Source organism: Dryobates pubescens, chromosome 11 (assembly GCF_014839835.1).
Source record: "Dryobates pubescens isolate bDryPub1 chromosome 11, bDryPub1.pri, whole genome shotgun sequence".
Classification (NCBI taxonomy): Eukaryota; Metazoa; Chordata; class Aves; order Piciformes; family Picidae; genus Dryobates; species Dryobates pubescens.
In genome coordinates, this window is record NC_071622.1 from 28,278,111 (window position 1) to 28,299,869 (window position 21,759).

At 52.2% G+C, this 21,759-nt stretch overlaps 2 protein-coding genes across 2 annotated transcripts in view; one reads left to right on the forward strand and one right to left on the reverse strand.

Annotated features, from left to right (window-relative positions):
* Positions 1–1,782: 1,782 nt before the first annotated feature.
* AK4 (adenylate kinase 4) lies at positions 1,783–18,659 on the reverse strand. Its single transcript, XM_054165152.1, has 5 exons — positions 18,435–18,659; positions 9,869–9,988; positions 6,441–6,613; positions 5,442–5,560; positions 1,783–4,485 (listed from the first exon to the last, which is right to left on the reverse strand). Exons 1-5 carry the CDS (start codon positions 18,577–18,579, stop codon positions 4,371–4,373), a joined length of 672 nt encoding a protein of 223 aa, XP_054021127.1. The 5' UTR covers positions 18,580–18,659; the 3' UTR covers positions 1,783–4,370.
* Positions 18,660–21,032: 2,373 nt separating this feature from the next.
* The window catches only part of JAK1 (Janus kinase 1), a 97,971-nt gene continuing 97,244 nt past the window's right edge, over positions 21,033–21,759 (forward strand). Inside the window, exon 1 of the mRNA XM_054165404.1 lies at positions 21,033–21,125. The gene's annotated coding sequence lies outside the window, so the exon portion shown is untranslated. The remainder of the gene's footprint in view (positions 21,126–21,759) is intronic.

A 21,759-nucleotide genomic window follows, 5' to 3' on the forward strand; every position in this document is an offset into this window, starting at 1 on the left:
CCAGCTGGCCATTGTGATGCTGGGCAAGCTGCTGTGGGTGCCCCTGCTTTAGCAGGGGGGTTGGACTGGATTATCTCCAGAGGTCTCTTCCAAATCCCATCATGCTGGGATACTGGGATTGTGTCATTCCAGTTATCCTCCTTGGTTATGCCCCATCTCTACTGTACCAGAGCAGCCCAGAAGCTTTAATCTCTACACAATACCCAGGGGAAGCAGAGCAGGATAATGACTGATGGGTAAATGATGGAGGAGTCCAAGGCACAAAGCCCAAGGGCAGATAGGTGAAGGGACAAGCTAAAATAACTGGGCTGTAAATAAGCAGAGTGGAAGGCAGAAGGCATCTCAAGAAGAACATACCCCAAACCTTAGCTGAAGGGGTGAGCATTGCACAGTACACACAAATGTCAGAGAGAGGTGGTGATTTTGATGCTTTCAGTGTTGCTCTGAAATGCCCTGCAGGGACACACTGCTGTGCTAGCGCCAGGGTAGTTTGTTTGCATCCCTCACCATGCCAGGTTTGGGTGCCTGTCCCCTGGGGAGACCCACCCCCCCCAGCTGGGATGTCTGGAGGCATCCTGGCATGTGAAGGGAAGGGGACACTGAGCCTTGTGCCACCTCAGCTGCCCTGACAGCATTTGGGGAAAGCCAAGGCTTTGGCCTCAGCTTGATTTTGGCACTTGTCACTTATTTCTGTGCTTTTTAACCTCCAGACTTTTGGGTTTAGATCATTTTCTAGCTTACATAGCTTTTTCCTCCTTGTGTTTATCTGTCCTTGAACCCTTAGATGAAGTTGCATGGAGGCATTCATCCGTTCTCTGCCTCTGGACTGCCATGACTCTGACCCCCAGGCATCACCCACATCGCTCCTACCAGGCTCAGCTCCTTCACCCATGAATGCCAAGTCCAAGCCTTGGCTGTGCCGCTGCTTTTGCTGCTTATCACCCTCGTTTTTATTCCTCCTAATCATTTCTGAGTCTGCTTACTCCAAACAAGGAGCCTGAAGGCCCCAGCTGCTATTTGGGAATTAAAAAGGAAAAAAAAAAAGAAAAGTAGACAGAAAAAAACCAAAAAGCCTTGGATCTGCAAACCAGCACCGATGGGCGGGGGCACTTCAGCTTAGGGCTTTTAATTCCCTCTTCCCAAATACATGTGAGGGATTACACAGGGCACAGGCAACAGCCAGAGCCGTGCTGTGCCTAATGCTCTCCCATGTTTCTACGGGGGGAATTTAAATGGGAGAATAAAAACCACTTTATGTGTAGCAAGGATGCAACCTCAGAGTGCTGCAACTGGGCCTTTTTATTGATGTTTTGGGGTTATATAAAAAAAAAAGGTGGTTGTAAGATAGTACCCAAAGAGCAGCATTTTGCCCAAGCCCAACAAAGCTGGTGAAGGGTCTAGAGAACAGCTCTGGTGAGGAAGTGAGGTTGTTCATCCTGGAGAAAAGGACGCTGAGGGGGAGACCTTATGGCTCTCTACAACTCCCTGAAATGAGGTTGGAGCCAGGTGGGGATCAGTCCACTCTCCCAAGGAACAAGTGACAGCACAAGACATAGCCTCAAGTTCCAATCCCCTGGCAGTGTTAGGGACACCTTCCACTAGACCAGGTTACTCTGACTCCTACCCCGCTTTACCTCTTCATTGTCTCCCACAAAGAAACCCCAGGTCGAAAATGACCTGCTACCTTCAGGCAGACCCCTGGGCAAGGGCTGGTGCAGAGCCTTGAGCAGAGCCAGGCTCTCACTCCCACACAGACACTGCCAGCACACGGATAAGCAGGAGAAAAAAAATTTATTTACATCTTTCAGGCAGTAACACAGCTGCAGTGAGTCACTGGGAAGGAACTACGGGAAGAAAATTCAGCCTGATGTGCCAGGGGTGCCCCAGTAGCAGGGAGCCCCTCCTCCCAGCACACAGTATCTTGGGTCGGTACAAAATTGCTGTGGCTTTAGAAAAGGAGTGAGATTCACAGTAAAAATGAGAACACAGCAGGGAGGACAGGCCAGGGACACAAGTCTCTCTGGGACCTCATCCCTGCTGGCATTTGGTCTCTGAAAATGTACCCTATAACAACTCTTGTAGAAAAATCTATCCCAAGGGTTTGATGCATGCACAGTCAAGGGACTTCTATACACACCGCAGGGCTCAAAGCCTTTAGAACAAGCTCTTGGGTGGTTCTCCTAGGGCAAAGCCATCTGCAGGCCCTGTCTGTGGCTGGGCACTGCAGGAGGCAAGCTTCTCTGCAGGGAAGGATGAAAATACAAGAGGTAGGCAAGGGAAAGCAGGGAGCAGCCCTCCTCTGCCTGGCACTCAGCTCCAACAGAGCCACCCACTGTGGTCAGGCTGCTTTTATAGCCCGAAAACCCCTCCCATCACCTCCTCCCCTCCCGTCCCAAGGCTGTTAGAAAGCAAAGAGCACACACATTTGGGCTATTTCTAGCTGTGTGTTTAAAAACAGCCCAGACCTTTGTCTGAGGGTCGTGGGAAAACCTAAAATCTTTCTTAAATAGGATTTTCATTGCAGGGTGGAAGATTTGAGTCTGATAGCATGCTGAGACCAGGAGCTCTGGTGGGGGGGATGGAAAGGCCCCCAGGGACAGCAGTGAAATATGATTGTCCCTCTGTCCCCACCTGGGAAATTCCCATCCAGAGTGGGACGCTCCTGCTGCATCATGGCTTTCACCCATGCAGGCAGCACATGGGCAGAGAGCTCACCCAGAAGATGCCTGATGGCTTCTGGCTCTGTTCTCAGGAGAACACCATGGGAAAAGTGCCTCTAACAACAACAGCAAACATCAGGGGCTCCTCTGACAGCACCACGATGCGGGTGGCTAAGCAGGGAGAAAAGACTCCCGAGGATGTGCTGAAGTTTGGTACAGGGAGCCCATGCATTCCTCCAAAAGCCAGTCAGATCTTCCTTCTCTTGCCACAGGGCCACTCTCCAAGCAAAAATAAATCCAGCCACATTTCAAAGACAGAAACTTGCCCAGGCTGCTCTGATAAATCAAAGGAAGTGACAGCATTTCTGCCCTCCACCCATGGCAGACCAGAGCATGCTCTGTGAACACAAGCAGCTTTGTTCCCAGCTCCCAAAAATCAGTGCTAAAATTTAGCACTTCTTTTGTTTTGAAACCATTAAAAATAAACATTTGCTTTTTTTTTTTTTCCCCTTAAATACATAGTTTATAAAATAAGGCAACTCAAGGAGACAAGAAGAATGTCCCCATTGCTTAGGTACTGCATCCTACCACCAAAGAGGGTTACAGTACTTCCAGTTCAGAAAAGCCACCCAGCCAAAAAGCTCCTGAACATGAGGAGAGGAACAAGATGCTGAGGGCATGCTGGAAATCTGGGGGATACACTTGGGCACAACTCTCAGCAGCCCCTGCTCATGTCCCAAGGAAGGGAAGACTCTCATCCCTCTGAGGGTTCCCTCCTGAGCTCCCTCAGGAGCTGCTTCTGCCAGGGATGATGCAGCCACAGCAGGAACCCCTTATGGAGCCATGTCCATGTCTTTCCAAGGGACAAAGGCAGCACACAACATGGAGTGACGTGATTTCTCCCCCAAATCAGAAGCACATATTAAAATACATCTTTGGGAGAAACTCCTAGCTTGTAGCATTAAAAGCTATAAACAAGGTAAGCACAAAGAGGTGCAACTCATCCCCAGCAGAGATCCTGCTCAGGGTCACAGCATCTCATGAAAACTAGATTGTACAGCAGCTTTTCCTAACAGGGGTTTCATGGAATAAGCCCAAGTGGGTGCTTCGGCTCCCAGATTTTCCCTCTTTTGTATCTATTAATACTGGAAACATGATCTTCACACCTCTGAGCATCATGGTGTAGGCATTTTCCATGTTGCTCACCAGTTCCCACTGGGCTACATCTGGCTTTTTAGAGTTTTATTTCTCTGAGAAATAAATTTAATAGAAAGTAGTGTCTGGAAAATAAACAAACAACGACAACCCCACCCTAACCTAGAGAGTAATCTGCAGTCAACAGGATTGTGGAGCAGCGGGATGGCACATTGTTGGCTCAGCCAGGACTGGGGTGGCAAGGACATCAGGACAAGCTGTGAAAGCCTGGTATGATCATGAGCCAGGTTTGCATCACTGATCAGAGTGTTGAACCATAGGCAAGAATACTTTCTAGCCTTAAAAGAGGGAAAAGAACCCTTATTCTAGCAAGCTTGACCTTATAAGCAAAGATCTTTTCACCATGATGCTGGATATAATCATGTATCCATTGATGTCACCCAGCACATGTTGGGAGGAGACTTTAGATGCCACACAATCTGACCACAGCCCCAGCACTGTGCAGAGAACCCAAATCTGTAGTCAAATGAAGTCTTGGTCCTTGGCACAAGCTGTTTAGTTCTCCTCATCTGAGAGGATGGGTGGGATCTTGCTGGAAAGCAGAGTGTACACATACGGCCAGATCTTGTTGGTCTCTGTCCCCGAGAAGGAGTGAAGGATGCCCCTGCTCCTGGAAGAAAGGTGGGGGAAAAAGGTAAGCATCAGCCCTTCCTGGGTATTTACAGGCAGGTTGGCTATCAGCAGAGGACAGTCCTGTCAGCCGGGAAGGTCACCAATGGCTTTTTGGGTGAAAGTAGAGGATAAAGGTAGGTCCTGCTTGACTAACCTGATCTCCTTCTGAGACAAGGTGACCCACTTAGGATGAGGGGAAGGTTGTGGTTGTTGTCTACCTGGACTTTAGTAAAGCATTTGATGCTGTCTCTCACAGCATCCTTCTAGGAAACCTGGCGGCTCATGGCTTGGATGGGAGGACGCTTTGCTGGGTAAAAACCTGGCTGGATGGTTGGGCCCAAAGTATGGTGGGGAACAGAGCTAAATCCAGTTAGTGGCCACTCACAAGTGGTGCTCCTCAGGGCTCAGTTTTGGGGCCTGTTCTTATTAATATCTTTATCAATGATCTAGACAAGGTGATTGAGGCAGCCTCAGCAGATTTGCAGATGACACTAAGTTGGGTGGGAGTGTTAATCTGCTTGAAGGTAGGAAGGTATAATAGAGGGACCTGGTTGGGCTGGATCAGTGGGCTAAGGCCAGTAGGATGAGATTCAACAAGGCCAAATGATGGGTCCAGCACTTGGCTCAGGACAACCCCATTGAGGCTCCAGGCTTGGGGCAGGGTGGCTGGGGACTACATAGTTGAGAAAGACCTTGCGGTATTGGTTGACAGTGGCTGAAGATGAGCCAGTGTGTGCCCTGGTGGCCACAAAGGCCACCAGGATCCTGGCTTGGATCAGCAAGAGTGTGGTCAGTGAGGCCAGGAAAGTACTGGGTTCAGTTTTGGGGCCCTCACTACAAGAAGGACATTGAGGTACTGGAGTAGGTCCAGAGGAGCTCCTTGGGATGGGGAGCATGGGCCTTGCTGGTGGAAACAGCACTTGTGCCTTTTTCTACAGGCATGGTCCAACTCACTTGTACAACTCTATCACTGGCTTTGCAGCATCTTTGTATTTTCTGAGCCTGGCAGCCACAGCCTCAGGTCTGTCGTCCTCACTCTGGACTAGCGGCTCACCTGTCAGGTCATCAACGCCCTGCAGAACAGCAAACACCATCAAGGGGATGCAGCCACCATCTCCACTGCCCACTCTGCAGCTCCCTGCCATGCAGCTGCTGCCCAATGCCTCATCCTGCTCCACATCAATTGAGCATCCTTAAAAGGCATTTAACACAAAGCCCATTTTACTAATTAACATTTAAGACCTCCAGGCTGGCTCCTGAGGGCAAAGCCTTTGATTTCAGTGCCTACAACCTGGGATTTCTTCCCCTGACACAGAACCATGGAATAGTTTCAGTTGGAAGGCACCTTCAAAGGTCATCTAGTCCAGCCCCCCTGCAGTCAGCAGGGACATCTGCAACTAGAGCAGGTTGCTCAGAGCCCCCAACAAGCTGACCAGTGATGATTCTAGAGATGAAGCATCTCCCACCTCTCTGGCCAACCAAAGCCAGGGTCTCACCACCCTCAGCATTAAAATTTTCCTCTATAAGGTCTGAATCTTCCTCTTTAATTTCAACCCATCACCCCTTGTCCTGTCACAACGGGCCTTGCTCAAAAGTCTGTCCCCAGCTTTCTGATCAGTCACTTTAAGCACTGAAAGGCCATCAGAAAGTCTCCCTGAAGCTTTCTCTTCTCCCAACTGAACAACTCTAATTCTCTCATCCTGGCTTCACAACAGAGAGCTTCCAGCCCTCACATCACTGCTGTGGCCTCTTCTGGCCTCACTCCAACAGGTCCCTGTCTCTGCCGTGCTGAGGACTGCAGAGCTGGTCCCAGCGCTGCAGGTGGGCTCTCAGCAGAGCAGAGGGCCAGAATACTTTATTCTGGTGTTGCCTCACACAAAGCAAGGCTTCTCTGATCTTTACCTTCTGTGAGTTGTCCCCAGCTGGCACCACCACGATGCTGTGGGCCCTTACCTGGATGTGGGGTGGGTTGAAGTCCATGTTGTAGACCCTCCCACTGGCAGGGTGGACCCAGCGGGCGCTCAAGCGATCCTTCAGCGTCTCAAAGGGGATGTTCAAGCTGATCACCAGGTCCAGCTCACAGATCCTGTCCAGTGCCTCCGCCTGCCCCAGTGTCCGAGGGAAGCCTGTGTGGGCGCCACAAGAGAAAGGGGCCGTCATGAGAGGCAGGAAAGCAGTGACGGAACCAAACCCACCCACCCTGGAGCTGCAAAACCAGCGTGGCTCCTCGCTACAGCACAAGCTCTGGTGTGAAAGACAGGCTTTCACCATATGGTTGCAAGAAAAAATAGCTCCTACAGCAGCAGCTCTCAGAATACAACACATGGGTCACCCTGGGCTCATGTCTTCCTGCAAAGTCGTGTCTGGTGGAGGGCTGGAGGCAAGGAAGAGGGCACAAGCAATGACAGAAAAGGGATAAACGATAGAATGCCAAACAAAAACCCGAAGAAAACAACATGCTGTGTAGAGATGAGTAACTCACTACTGCTTTACATGGAGTACATCAAAGATACTGTGATAAAATGGTTTGTAGAGCCATCACCCATTTCTGAAACCTCCATCTTCTGAACATACTGGTGGTATCCAGCACATGGGTGGGAGCATCAACTCTTGTCACCAGACCACAACCAGGGGTGACTCTGAGCCTGTCCTCTCAACAGTTTTCCTTCCTGACACCACCTCTTTTTTTTATGCTTTAAAGTTTTTTACATCCATAAAACCCTCTGAGACCTCCCAGGCTTTTCCAAGCAGAGAGCTATTAGCCAAGATCTTGTCAGGACATTGGCACATGGAATGAATTTGCCATTGTGATGGGAAAATACATTTACTCTTTCAACCAAGTGAAGGCCAGGCTGCTGGGTGGTGGTAAACCAAAATCCTCAGCTGCCAGAGAGCAGCTCTGAGGAGAAGGACAACAGGTGGACAATAGGCTGACCATGAACCAGCAATGTGCCCTCGTGGCAAAGAAGGCAGATGGTTTCCTGAGGTGTATTAAAAAGTGTGACCAGCAGGTCAAAGGAGGTTCTTTTTCCCCTCTATTCTGCCCTGGTGAGGCCACAGCTGGATGATGAGGTCCAGTTCTGGGCTCCCCTGCTCAAGAGAGACAGGGAACTACTGGAGACAGTCCAGTGGAGGTTCCAAAGATGCTGAGGGTCCTGGAGCATCTCTGTGAGGAGGAGAAGTTGAGAGACCTGGGGCTGTTGAGCCTGGAGAAGAGCAAAGTGAAGGGGGAATCTCATTTATTTGTATCAATATCTAAAGGGTGGGAGATAAGAGGATGGGGCCAGACTCTTCTCAGTGGTGTCCAATGAACGGACAAAAGGTAGTAGACACAATCTGGAACCCAGGAGGTTCCGAGTAAACATAAGAAACAAATTATCCAGGGTGCTGGAGCCCTGGAGCATGCTGCCCAGAGAGGCTGTGGAATCATCTTCTCTGAAGACATTCAAAACCAACCTGGACATGTTTCTGAGTGATTTACTCTTGGTGATAGCATAATCATAAAATGGTGATGGTTGGAAGTGACCTCTGGAGGTCATCCAGTCCAACCCCCCTGCTAATGCAGTGTCACCCACAGAATCTCGCCCAGGATCACAGTATCACAGTATCACCAAGGTTGGAAGAGACCTCAAAGATCATCGAGTCCAACCTGTCACCACAGACCTCATGACTAGACCCTGGCACCAAGTGCCACATCCAATCCCCTCTTGAACACCTCCAGGGATGGTGACTCCACCACCTCCCTGGGCAGCACATTCCAATGATGAATGACTCTCTCCATGAAGAACTTTCTCCTCATCTCGAGCCTAAACTTCCCCTGGCACAGCTTGAGACTGCATCCTCTTGTTCTGGTGCTGGTTGCTAGAGAGAAGAGACCAACCCCTTCCTGGCTACAACCACCTTTCGGGTAGTTGTAGAGAGCAATGAGGTCACCCCTGAGCCTCCTCTTCTCCAGGCTAAACAACCCCAGCTCCCTCAGCCTCTCCTCACAGGGCTGTGCTCAAGGCCTCTCCCCAGCCTTGTTGCCCTTCTCTGGACACATTCAAGTGTCTCGATGTCCTTCTTAAACTGAGGGGCCCAGAACTGGACACAGTACTCAAGGTGTGGCCTAACCAATGCAGAGCACAGGGGCACAATGACTTCCCTGCTCCTGCTGGCCACACTATTCCTAATGCAGGCCAGGATGCCATTGGCCTTCTTGGCCACCTGGGCACACTGCTGGCTCATGTTTAGGCAGGTGTCAATCAGCACCCCCAGGTCCCTCTCTGTTTGGCAGCTCTCCAGCCACTCTGACCCCAGCCTGTAGCTCTGCATGGGGTTGTTGTGGCCAAAGTGCAGCACCTGGCACTTGGATTTGTTGAATACCATCCCATTGGACTCCACCCATCTGTCCAGTTGGTCAAGGTCCCTCTGCAGAGCCCCTCCACCCTCTAATTCACCAACATCTGCTCCCAACTAGGTTTCATCTACAAATTTGCTGATGACTGACTCAATCCCCTCATCCAGATCATCAATGAAGATGTTAAAGAGGATGGGGCCCAGCACTGATCCCTGGGGGATGCCACTGGTGACTGGCCGCCAGCCGGATGTGGCACCATTCACCACCACTCTCTGGGCTCAGCCCTCCAGCTAGTTCCTAACCCACAGCATTCAGGATGGTTTCAAGCCCAAGTCTCTTATAAATCAACTGCCTGAGTCTTATTTCCATATTCTCTGACCCTCTCAAAGAGCTCTAGCAGATTGCCAAGGGAGGTTTTCTCCCCCTGCAACAGCCATGGCTGCCCATCCCATGTCACACCACAGAGAAATGCAACCTGCTGAGCCCTGTTCTGTCCCCAGTGCAGTTCCCAGAGCTGCCATCAGCGCTTGCCAGCTCCCAGGCCACCAGCAGTGATGCACCACAGCTGTTGCCACAGTCCGAGGGCTTCAGGAGCTCCTGGTGAACCCTCTGCTGCTCGCCACACCGCTTGCTTTGCTGGTTTGCTCTCAGCGTCTTCTCCACCCACACCTCAGGTGGCTTTAGGCTTGGGATGAACACCTCCTTCACACATATGTGGAGGCGTAAGAGGTTTTTCTTGGCTTGCCTGCAGCCCTGCTCTGCTTTGTGAAACATCCACCTTCTTTCCCTGCCTTTCCCTTTCCCCGACACGTGCCAAGGGTTCAGCTGGACACACAACGTGCTGCTGCTGAGGACAGAGGAAAGAAACACTCACAGCCAGTGGGTCAGTTCCTGCCTCTCCTCCCACCACCAGCAAAGGCTTCCAATCAGCTGGCTCTCATAGTTTCTCTCTCAGCTGGCTCTGCCAAGCCATGAGCAGCACAGGGATGTTTTAGAGGGGCCTGGGAGTTTCCCTTCCAGAGGGAATGCCAGCAGCGCTCACCGTCCAGCAGCCAGTGCTGCTCTCGACGCTTCTCCAGCTCTGTCATCATCACGCGGGTGATGACGTGGTCTGGCACCAGAAGGCCCCGCTCAAGGTACTGCTTTGCCAAGATGCCAACTTCTGTTCAAGAGAAGAAAAAGGAACACAAAAGCCAAAATGACAAAAAAACCCCACCATGACATTTCTGCTTGAAAAAGATTGCTCCCCCTCAAATTCTGCCCGTCCTGCCAAATTGCTCGTCCAGGAGCAGCATCCCACTGCTCACAGCTGCTGCTCCTGGTAGCCAGGTGCCATGTGGTCCTTTTGGAGCTGGAGAAATGGAAATGCCTGGAATATCTGAGAGTAGGAATAACAGTAAGGGGCACTGGCACCATCACTGCCATGCTGGACACATAGAGCTCCTCTGGTTTTGGAAATGGCACTTGTGTGGTTGACAAGAGGGCCTGTGTGAACAGCATCCTTCATACAGGTTGGGGCACTCTCTGGTATCAATCCAGCCTGGGAATGAAGGGCCGAAGAACAGCCCTGAGAAGGACCTGGGGTGCTGAGGGGTGAATAGCTGGACATGAGCTGGCACCAAGTGCTGCCAGCCCAGAGCCAGCCCTGTCCAGAGCTGATCCCCAGCAGTGTGGGCAGCAGGGGCAGGGAGTGGATTGTGCCCCTCCAATGTGGTCTGCTGAGACCCCATCTGCAGTGCTGGGGTCATCTCTGGAGTCCTCAGCACAGCAGAGACATTGACCTGTTAGAGTGGGGCCAGAGGAGACCACAGCAATGATGGGAGAGCTGGAAGCCAGCTGCTGTCAGGTCAGGCTGAGAGTTGGGGTTATTCAGCCTGGAGAAGGCTCTAGGGAGACCTTCTTGTAGCCTTCCCATACTTAAAGGGGCTCATAAGAAAACTGTGGACAGAGGGAACAGCCTCAAGTTGCATCAGAGGAAGCTTAGGTTGGACATGAGGAACAATTTCTTCCTCAAAAGGGTTGTCAAGGCCTGGTTCAGGCTGCCCAGGGCAGTGGTGGAGTCCCCATCCCTGGAGCAGTTTCGAAGCCATGGAGATGTAGTGCTGAGGGACATGGTTTAGTGGTGACCTGGCAGTGCTGGGCTAACAGATGGGACTTAAAGGTCTTTTCTAATGTCTTGGGCTGAGCGGACAGAAAGCTCTTTTACCCTCCACAGTGCTCCACAGAATTGGAGAGAATTGGCCATCTGAATGGAAATACTATTCACAAATATATACAAAAATGCAAAATACACAGTGTCATATTCAGTCTCAGCCCAGTTCTCCAACCTGGGCTTTCTTCCAAAGCCTCACTAGGTCAACACCTTCCAAAACCTTTCCCCCAACCAGGCCAAACACCAAACCTCAGTGTCCCCCGATACCTCCCTGCTTCCCACCCCCAGCAGGCCTGAATTGCATAGCAAAAATTAGCCAGGCTACCCAAGGCCAAAAGCCTCCCCTGAAATACCAAACAAGAGATCACAGCCCGACGTGCTGGGAGCAGAGAGGAGGGAAAAAGTGCAGAACAAACTGTGAACTCCCTTTATGTAGGGAAGATGTAGCATGATGGGAATGAAACAACAAAAAATTACACTTTCCTGTGTCCACCCCTGAAAGACTGTACTCTATGGTTAAGACACCCAGTCTTAAACCCACAATATCCAACCAAAACAATTCTATGATTCTATGATCCTTTATAAACCATCAGAAAAGGAGCAAATTCACCATTTCATGTGCAAATAGTGACAGTAAATGGGCATCACCAGTGAGCTCCTGTAAAAGACAAACTTCAAAGGGTTTGGTAAATCACTGCTGGAAGCAGAAGACAGCTTCATACCCAAAGGGCTTTCAGACTTCAGAGCCTCAACTTAAGATATGCTCAGAGAAGAAAATTATCTCCACAATCAACTCCTTAAGAAAATAATTGCAGTGTAACTGAAAGGTAAATACACCTTACCCACACCACCCAGCTGGAGGAGAAGTCAGAAGTTCCTGCACCAGTAACACCATGTCTGGATCCACCTTGGCAGCAGCCTGGCATCACCTGGGCCAGCAGCCAATGTAGTAAGGGGGTTTTCTGCTTATACTTTTACTGCAGCCAGAGTAGAGCAGATGCTACTTCAAGGACAGATCAAATCACTTTTGTTGCTTTTTACGTTACCAGTTTTCTTGTAGCCGCTCAGAGACACAAAGAAACTGGAAAATGCAACTACTCCTTGCATCACATGTGACAAGTCCTGCTGTTGCCACCAGAAGAAGTCCAGCCTCCATTCTCTTGGACCAGGACCCAGCTGACACCTCTTCTGCTTTCTTCCCACATCAGCTGAGATAGCATTTGTCACCAGAAATGAACAATTTTGCAATCAATTTCTGCTCAGTTGCTGGTGAGGGCAGCACATTTTAGCTCTCCTCTCTAAAAAAATCCCCAAAGCTTCCTGCAGTTGGAGGCAGGCTCTGGTTTTCCAGACCACAACAAGATGTCAAAGCAGGCAGGCACGTGCACTTGGCCAAGGGCTGAATTCCTGAGCTGCAGGAGGGTGGATTTGTTTTGTTTTGGGTTTTGTGGGTTTTGGTTGGTTGGGTTTGGGTTTTCATTTTTTGGTGTTTTGTTTTTCTTCTTCTTTCCTTGTTTTATTTTGTGGGGTTTTTTTCTCCCAAGATACTCAGTTTTTGCAGAGAGTTCATCTGATCTAACAGGGGAACATGATGCAGCCTGCACAGATCACGGAATCACAGAATGGTAGGGGTTGGAAGGAACCTTGAAGATCATCCAGTCCAACCCCCCTGCCAAAGCAGGGTCACCTAGGGCAGGTCACACAGGAACACATCCAGATGGGTCTTGAAAGTCTCTAGAGACGGAGACTCCACAACCTCTCTAGGCAGCCTGCTCCAGGGCTCCTTCACCCTTACAGTAAAGAAGTGTCTCCTCATGTTGAGGTGGAACTTCTTGGGTTCCACTTTGTATCCATTGCTCTATCACAGGACAGAGGCTGGCCCCTTATTCTTGACACACATCCTTCAGATATTTATAAACATTAATAAGTTCTCCTCTCACTCTACCTTCCTCCAGACTAAACAGCCCCAGGTCTCTCAGCCTTTCCTTATCAGATAGATGTCCTAATCCCTTTGTCATCCTCATAGCCTTCCTTGGATGCTCTCAAGTATATCCCTGTCCCTCTTGAACTGGGGGATCCCAGAACTGAACACAGACTTCCCCCCCTGGAACCCGCACTCCAGGCTAGGGCATATACAGGAAGCCTCACAAGAAAACTCACAGGCTGCCAAAAGGCTCCAAAGATGCCTTGCAGGAGATGCCTGGCAGGGAAGCTGAGCAGTCTGGGGCTGTCAGCCCAGCCACGCTCCCCAGCTGGAAACCTGGCTGTGGAATGGGGCAGGCAGCAGGCGCTGACTCACCAGCCTGCGGGGCTGAGTCACTGCGGGGATGGGGGGACCACATCCTCCTCCCTTCTTTCCATAAAGGCTTTCAGCTCACCCTGCTGAGCAGCTCTTTGCTGGGAGCCAAGGTGGCTGCCAGGAGCAGAGAGCAGAAAATACCTTCTTTCAGTGACAGGTTTTATTGCTGTCCCTATGTTGCCAGCACTGCTGGCAGCTCTCCTGCTTGGGGAGGCAAAGGACATGGGGATGGAAAAGATACACCCCCTCTTATGCAACCAGCACAGAGACCTGTGAGGGCATAAATATTATTGTAAATCCTCCATATTTTAATATTTATTCACATGGCCTGCACATTGCCACAGCCTCACAGGGAACACACTCACTGGCAGGGTGGGCTGCTCCCAAGGCAGAGCCTGGTGGCCACAGAGGCTAGAGCTGCAGCAGAAGGTCCTGCTGTCACCCTGAGAAGAGCTGGCTATCCAAGGGACCAGCTGCTGCTCGGTGGGGATGCTGGAGCCATGCTGCAAACCAAAAATACCCTGAGCTGCAGCTGTGAAGTCTGAAGTTGTGAAGTCTGGAAGTACAGCACTGGCCAACTGCTCAGCGTCACAGAGGCTACAGCTTTCCCACGCATCTGATTTGGGTGGGTGGTTCTCCACTGCTCCTCCATGACCTCTGTACATGTCAGAGGGGATGGGACACCAGCATGCAGGACATGCACCATCATGGAGTGCCAGCACAGGCATGGGGTGCACATAGGCCATCCACCACCACAGAAGCAATACACTGCCACAGAGGTCCATGCACCACCACAGTCTGAATCTCCCTCTTCTGGTTCAAACCATCACTCCTTGACCTGTCACAACCGGCCTTGCTCAAAAATCTGTCCCCAGCTTTCTGGTTGTACCCTTTAAGCACTGAGAAGCCACCAGAAGGTCTCCCTGAAGCCTCCTCTTCTCCCAGCTGAACAACCCAAACTCTCAGCCTAGCCTCACAGCAGAGGGCTTCCAAGCCTCCCATCCTTGCTGTGGCATCCTCTGGATCCCCTCCAACAGGTCTATGTCTCTTCTGTGCTGACCCAGACTCCCAACAGTCAGGATGCTCCAGAGCACATCTTCCCTGGGGCACAGCCCTGCTCCTGTGGGCTCTCCTCAAGACAAGACTTTATCTCCAGTTTTTACATTTGCTGTCTCCTTCCCAGCTGCACCAGCCCCAACCTGCCCCATGTCAGGCCCCCCTGTGCAGCTCTCCCCAAGTCAAAGGGGAGCAAGGTTTGGATAAGTCCATCTTGAGCAGGGTGGCACTTCCTGGTTCCCCTGCATGAGGAAGTAGGGTTCAGCCCTATCGCACTGCACAGCACCTCTGCAAGCAACACAGTCCCCATTGCTATGACCAAGTGCAGAGAGGGGTTGCTCTGCAGTTACTCCATATAACAAGGTTCTCCTTAGCCACTACTTGTGCTGCCTAAACTGGGATGGCCAGTGATCCCAGCAGTGCTGATCTCTGTGTAAAACAGACTCTTGACTCATGGGTTTAATCTCATTAATCTAATGACCATGGCTTTAATCTGCCCTTTAGCACACAGGACTCAGTTCTCTGTGGCTACCCCCACACGACCCAAATCTACAGCCATCCCTCCTTATCAAAGCAACACCAAGTTACAGTTCTAAGGGACTTCTCCCATTTCCAAGGCCACAGGCAACAAAAGAGCCAGCCAGAACCAGGCAGGCCAGAAGAAGCTGTTCCCAGACAAGGCACTTGGCAGCCTCCAAACCTGTCCAGATAACCCTGTGCTTTCTGCCCAGCAGCACAAACTTTTACATGACTTTTCTTTAGACCACAGCAACACAACCTGGAGTGGATGGAGGGGAAAAAAACTTTGGGTGGTTCACAGGACACCTACTGCAGCCACCTGTGCACCAGCACAGCTAAGCTGCAACAACTCTGGCTTGCTGGGGTTGGATCTCACCTTGTTTCGGGACCCCAAGAGCTCTTCCCAACATGGAAGATGAAACCAAAGACCTCATTCCCACTCCATTTCTGCCAGCAGGAGATTATTTTGAGAGCTGGAGCCTGATGCAGCCCCAAATTTGGGCCATAACCTGCTGGCTGGCTGGACAGTGGAATCCATTCCTGAAGCGACACCTGTGGCCATGCACAGCCCCATGGTCCCTTTTTTTGGTGTGCTTCCTTTGGTCAAGACTAACAAATGAAATTCATTGCAAGGAGGAGACAGGAGCCACTTCTGCCCCCAGTGAAGCACATCAAAGGGAGCAGTGGGATGGGCACAAGACCCATGTGTCTCTCAGGAGACGCAGTTCCTCAGCCAAAGCCACTTGGAAAAGAAGTGAAGTTGTACTGCAAATGAACTGCTGAGTCCTGATAAGACCCCGAGATGCTGCCAACACCAGAAACAACCGCCTGGGCACCAGGGCAAGGAAATGGCTCACCACCTGCCTACCACCAAAACCATGGTGTCTAAGTCTTCCAATATCTTTAAAAGGCCTTCTCTTATGGCAGAGCAGCTGACCATTAAGCCAGACACTAATTAACAGACAAGTCTACCGTAGCGGGTGTACTGTAAGGTCACTGTAGCAGAACTTCAAGCACTTCAGCAGCAGCAGCCAGGCTGCAAAGTGAAGTCCTGGGTCCCTTGCACCGCTGATACACTGGCAGCATGTCGGGCATGCTCCCCATGCCAGGCATCTTGCACTTCCTCTAGTGTCTGGAGCCCTTGTCCAAACCGAAACCCTGCAGCCACAGCTAGCAGATGTCTTGCACGGGCAAGCAGGAAAATCCCCTGAGCATCACCTGCCTGCTGTCCTCAGATCAAGACTATTCTAAAACATTTTGGGATGAGGATTCTGTACTTCCCTGAAAGCACTCTCAAACACTGGAACAAGCGCCCCAGGGAGGTGGTTGAATCCCCACTACTGGAGGGGTTTAAAAACCGCAGTGATGAGGTGCTGAGGGACATAGTTTAGCACCAGTTTAGTTAGTTAGAGAGTGGTTGGAGTCGATGGTCTTGAATGTCTTTTCCAACTGAAACAATTCTACAGTTCTGTGAAGGGCTCCAGCTCCCCTCACATACAGAGCCAGTGGTGCAGCTGATAAAGTCAGGAGGAGTTCCACCTAGTTTCCCCCAGAGCTGGCACACTGCAGCGGGGTCATGTAACAGCTTGTCCAAAGCAAACAGCAAAAAAGCCTCCTAGCAATCAGCTGCACCTTGCTGAGAGCTCTAACCGGAGGCTGTCAAAGGTGGGACCTGAACATCACATCATCTGAACCCAACTAAGGCAGAGTTACTGCTGAGTAATTTTACCTGCATTTCACCACCTTGTTTACTTTGGGAAAGTGAATTTACCTGATGGACTTTGGGAAACATCTTCGGCTAACTCCCTTCACAGCCCCTTCTCCGGTGTCCCCAGAGAAGCTCTACAACAAGAGTGTGAACTGAAATGTAACACTCAATGCAAGGCAGTCACTTAGGGAGTCTTGACTGTGCAAGCTCCCGTCTGGGCACGTAGTCTCACAACACTGCTCCACTCCCACATGCTGCACTTCTGCTTGCTCCTCACCCAGGTCTTTGTGTCCTTCAGCCAAAGCAGTCATCAGGATTCTCCTCATTTTTGAGCCTCCCTCCAAAAGAAATATTATTGTACTTCTTATTTGTAGAAGGAAATTGGGATATTTTTTAATGGGTGACCATGCACAGGGCTGTGATCAACGCCCTTGCTGGAGTACACGGCTCTCCAAAACCCTCCCTTTTTTCCTCCCCCTTTTTATTACCCCTCTAAAAATGTGATTCACTTCTAGGTTCTCTCTGCTTGTTTTGTATCAGTGTCATTTTAGTTTCTCTGCCCGGTGAGTCAGCTTCCCCTCTGGGCTGGTCTTTCACATGTTAACAGAGGAGAGAAGGAACTGCTGGAAAAAGAAATACTCCAGGATTGCAGCTGTGGAGGAACCTGAGTGCAAGCCAGGGTGCAGCACATCCGCTCTCAAACATCACCTGGTAGCATCTCACCAGCCAACAGCACAGCCCGGCAAACAAACACAGCAGACACCATCAGCTCTCCTAGGGGCTTTGGACCTTCCTAATACAACAACCATCAGCTCTCCCAAGGGCTTTGGATGTCACAAACACAGCAATGACTACCAGGACTTCGGACCTCACAAGCACAACAATGACCATCAGCTCTCCCAAGGGCTTCGGACCTGGGTGTCAAGCATGGGACAGGCAGGAGCAGAGAGACCTAGCAGTGAGGCTGTGCTCCAGCAGGCAGGAATTGTCCTGCCCAGGGACTGCCCACTGCTCTCTGCTGAAAGCCCCAAAAAGCTGTCTTGGAAGCACCTATGCTGCCACTCACCTCCTCCACCTCCTTGCTGTCTGGAAGGGAGGTTGATAAGGAGAGTGGGACACAGCCTGGCACCCTGTAACACCCCACAGCACATCCCAGCACCTGACCCCATGACCGGCAGTGATTTTCCCAGTAGGTTTTTCCCTGTGGATGAACATTCCCATTCCCAATCCATCCCCCCCACCGTGGGTGTCACACAGGCACAGTGTGCACCAGCCTTTCAGCCATCTGCTGTCCACCGCTTTGCAGATTTCTATCCCATTCCTGTGCAACCACCTGAGGCAGGATGAAGTTATTAATAACACAGGATCTGCGTGCCCGGGCGCTGCTGTTGAGCATTGGTGACAAGCAGGTTGGTTATTCATACCAGCTTCTCCAAAGAGGGGAAGGAAAACTATCCCTGGGGATGAAACTATTGCGCACACACAGAGCTTCCCATGGTATCATACCCCACTTATATTAATAGGGCAGCTCCATGAGCTCAGGATGGAAGAAGTTGATGAATGAGCTGAGCCAACACCACGGAGAGAAAACAACCTGTGGCGTATCCAGGGTGGGGGATTCCAATCCCATCCCTATCCTTATTCTCATTCCCATCCCCATCCTCGTTCCCGTCGCATCACCATCCTCGTTCCCGTCGCATCACCATCCTCATTCCCATCCCAATCCCATTGCCATCTCCATCCCGACGGGACATGCTCATCCCCATCTCATCCCCGTTGCTGCCGTGTCCAAGATGTGAGAGGATGGAGGTTCCCTCGGTCCCCGGTTCCCGGTCCCCGCCGTTCTGCCGACGGGGCGGCCCCCGAGCACTCACCGCCGTCCCCGCGGAGATTCTCCCGCAGGAATTGACCGCTGGAAAGATGCTGGAGCCCAAAACTGCGGGCGATCCTCTCGCACACAGTCCCCTTCCCCGAGCCGGGGGGTCCCAGCACCACCGCCCGCAGCAGTTTGGAGGCCATGGCCAGTTACCGGAGCCCGTCTCGGCTCCCCAGCGCGTCAGACGGACCCGGCGTGACCCCGCTCCACGACGTGCCGAGTCGAGCCGCTCCGCTCCGCTCCCCCCCGCATCCAGCCACCGAAGCTCGTACACATCAGCAGGGCGGAGGGAAACCCGGCGGGCCCCGCCGCCCGCCCGCCCCCTCGGGCCGCGGCACCCTGGGACTTGTAGTCCCGGGGCCCGGAGGTGCCGGGCCGCGGCCCGACGGGGCCCCCGCATGGCATAGTACGGCACGGCACGGCACGGCTCCGGGGAACCCCGAAAGGAGAGGGAATTTGGGTCAGGCAACCACAGCGGCACTGCCTGAATGCAGAGATGAATGATAGCCCCCAGTGCCCACAGGTGATGGCCCCATGAGTGATAACCCTAAATGCCCATGGGTGATGGATGCAGCACCCATGGATGATGATCCCACTGTCCATGAGTGATGATCCCAAGTGCCCACAGGTTCCCATGAGTGATAGCCCCAAACAACCATGGGTGACGGCTCCAAGTGCCCTTGAGTGATGGGCCCAGCACCTGAGTGATGAGTCCAAGTGTCAATGGGTGATGGTCCCAAGTGCCCATACCAAGCCAGGGTGGCCATGCAGGGCTACAGCCATAGCTACAAACACCTAGGCAGAGAATGCAGGCTGCTGAGGCAGTCAGCAACTGTACAGTTTACAAACATACAGCATGCAAGTGTACAGCCTGCAAACATGCAGCCAGAAAAATGCACAACCTGCAAACACACAGCCTGCAAATGCATTCTGCATACACAGAGCCTGCAAACACACAGCCTGCAAATGCAGTCTGCATACAGCCTGCAAATATACAGCCTGCAAGTGCACAGTTGGCACACACACAGGCTGCAGATGTGCAACTTGCAGAAGCACAGCCTGCGAATAATTTCCTGGAATCATTTTGGTTGGAAAAGACCTTAAAGATCACCGAGTTCAACCATTCTCTAATGCTACAAAAGCTGGTGCTAACCCATGACGCTCAGCACCACATCTCTGCGGTTTTTAAACACCTCCAGGGATGGGGGTTCAACCACCTCCCTGGGCAGCCTGTTCCAGTGTTTGAGAATCCTTTCAGTGAAGAAGTTTGAAAACACAAAGCCCATAGACACACATGTCCTGCCCACAGCTGGTGAAAATGCGGAGGGGACACATTCCTTGCCCTGTCCCTGTGGCAGCTGCCATATGCAGGGACCTGAGGGGGCAAGAGCATAGGGTCACTCTTTTCAGTGGTGCCCAGTAACAGGACAAGGGGCAATGGACACAAAATGGAACCCAGGAGGTTCCATCTGAACAGGAGAAACTTCTTTGTTGTGAGGGTGCTGGAGCCCTGGAGCAGGCTGCCCAGAGAGGTTGTGGAGTCCCCGTGTCTGGAGAGCTTCCAAACCCAGCTGGCCAGTGCGTTGCTGGGCAAGCTGCTGTGGGTGCCCCTGCTTTAGCAGGGGGGTTGGACTGGAGAATCTCCAGAGGTCCCTTCTAACCCCATGCTGGGGCTTGACTCCGCGCGTGCGTCTGTGCAGGCCGTCTCACAGGGCACCTCGGCGGTGCCTGCGTGGGGATACCTCCACAGGGTGCCCCCATCCCGCTGCCTGCCTCCCTGCGTGCGCCCCCGCCCGGCTCCGCGGCCGCCCGCGCGCCGCCGCCCCCGGAAGCGGCCGTCACATGGCCGCGCGGCGCTGCCATAAACACACCAAGATGGCGGCCCTCACACCGCCAGCCCGTGCTGCGTCATGCCGCCCCCGGCCCCGCCGCGCCCGCAGGTGGGTGCGCCCCGGCCCGCTCAGCGCCGCCGTTCCCGCCGGAGGAGGGCTGCGGTGAGGGGAAGGCAGGAGGGTGGGTGATGGGGCCGGGCGCGGCGCGGAGCTTGCCGCTCCCTTCTGCCTACCCCCCCCCCCCCCCCGCCGCCCGTTGCGCACTATTATTTTCCGGGCGGCGGTGTTTACGCGGGCGGGGCCTGCCGTCGCCGCGGGGGTGCGGCTGTCCGCCGGGCTCCAGTGAGGCCGCGGGATGAGTGGGGGCTGCTCCAATGACCCTTCCCCCGATGGCTTCCAGCGAGCGCGCCGCGCGGATGGAGGATGGCTAGTGGGGGTGAGGGGAGCGAGGTGGGGGTCTGGGCCGGGCTCCCTCCCGCCGCGGGGAGGGCTGCGTGAGGAGAGTTTGGCGGCGGGGGAGGTTTCCTATTCCACCCCGTCCCACCTCATCCCGCGGATGTGTTGCCAAGGCTGCCGCTTGTCCCCGGGTCCCAGGTAACGCGCCCGGGGAAGCGCCGCGTTGGGAAAGTTGGGAGGGAAGCAGTGGGGAGCTGCCAGGGACCCTTTCTTGTCACAGCCTTCCTCAAACACACGCTCCTGTTCCCGACATCGAAGCCCTGTAATTGCTCACCATATCTTTATCACTGTTTATTTTCTTTCCTTCTTCAGACTTGGACGGATTTTGGTTGAAATCGTGCTAATCGAGATGGAAATGGGGTTTGCAACCTGTGCACCTCATTATCTTCAGCAGAGGCAGGGTGAGAGCAGTTCGGTAGTACTGGAAGATACTTGCCCGGTGTTTTGGGGTGGGGAGTCGCAAGTCTTGCGGGTTGTGGTCAGGGCACATCAGGAATTCCATCAGTGTGATGCTAAAGGAATTTTGGTTCATGCAAAACAAGCTAAATACATAGGATCGTCAGCCTCAAAGGGGCAGGAGATGGAATTGGAGTTTTAAAAACCAGCCAGACAAACTTAGAAGGCTTTCAAAAGCAAGAACTGGCAGAAAGAGCTGGAATAAAACACTGGAAACTAGAGGTTTAAAAAAAAAAAAGCCAACCACGTGGAAATATGCAATGCTTTAGCAATAACAAGAACAAAAATGTGTGCTGGACTCCAACACTAAAGTGGGGTTTGCTTTAAAAGGAGGTTCTTCAGGTAGTAATAGGGAAACACCTCAGGCGTTTTGCCTTTAGTCTGAAGCCAAACAAAAATCATCCTGTGTGTGCTAGATGCAAGGAAAAAAAACATACTTGTATGACTAAGAGGTGGATCCTCTGGAGAAAATGGCATCAGCCCTCTAGAATATCTGTGTAACTTAAAGAGCCTTTGTGCCAGAGGGTGTTGGGGAGGAATTCTTCACCTTGGTGGTCATGCTACCTTTATTATAATTGT

Bases quoted from the DNA above. Each gene is read 5' to 3' on its own strand.
- AK4 (XM_054165152.1), bottom strand. From the start codon at position 18,579: ATGGCCTCCAAACTGCTGCGGGCGGTGGTGCTGGGACCCCCCGGCTCG. The intron at 9,989-18,434 runs GTGAGTGCTCGG...TCTCTTGAACAG, and splicing joins GAATCTCCGCGGGGACGGCG to AAGTTGGCATCTTGGCAAAG. The intron at 5,561-6,440 runs GTAAGGGCCCAC...GCTGTTCTGCAG, and splicing joins TCAACCCACCCCACATCCAG to GGCGTTGATGACCTGACAGG.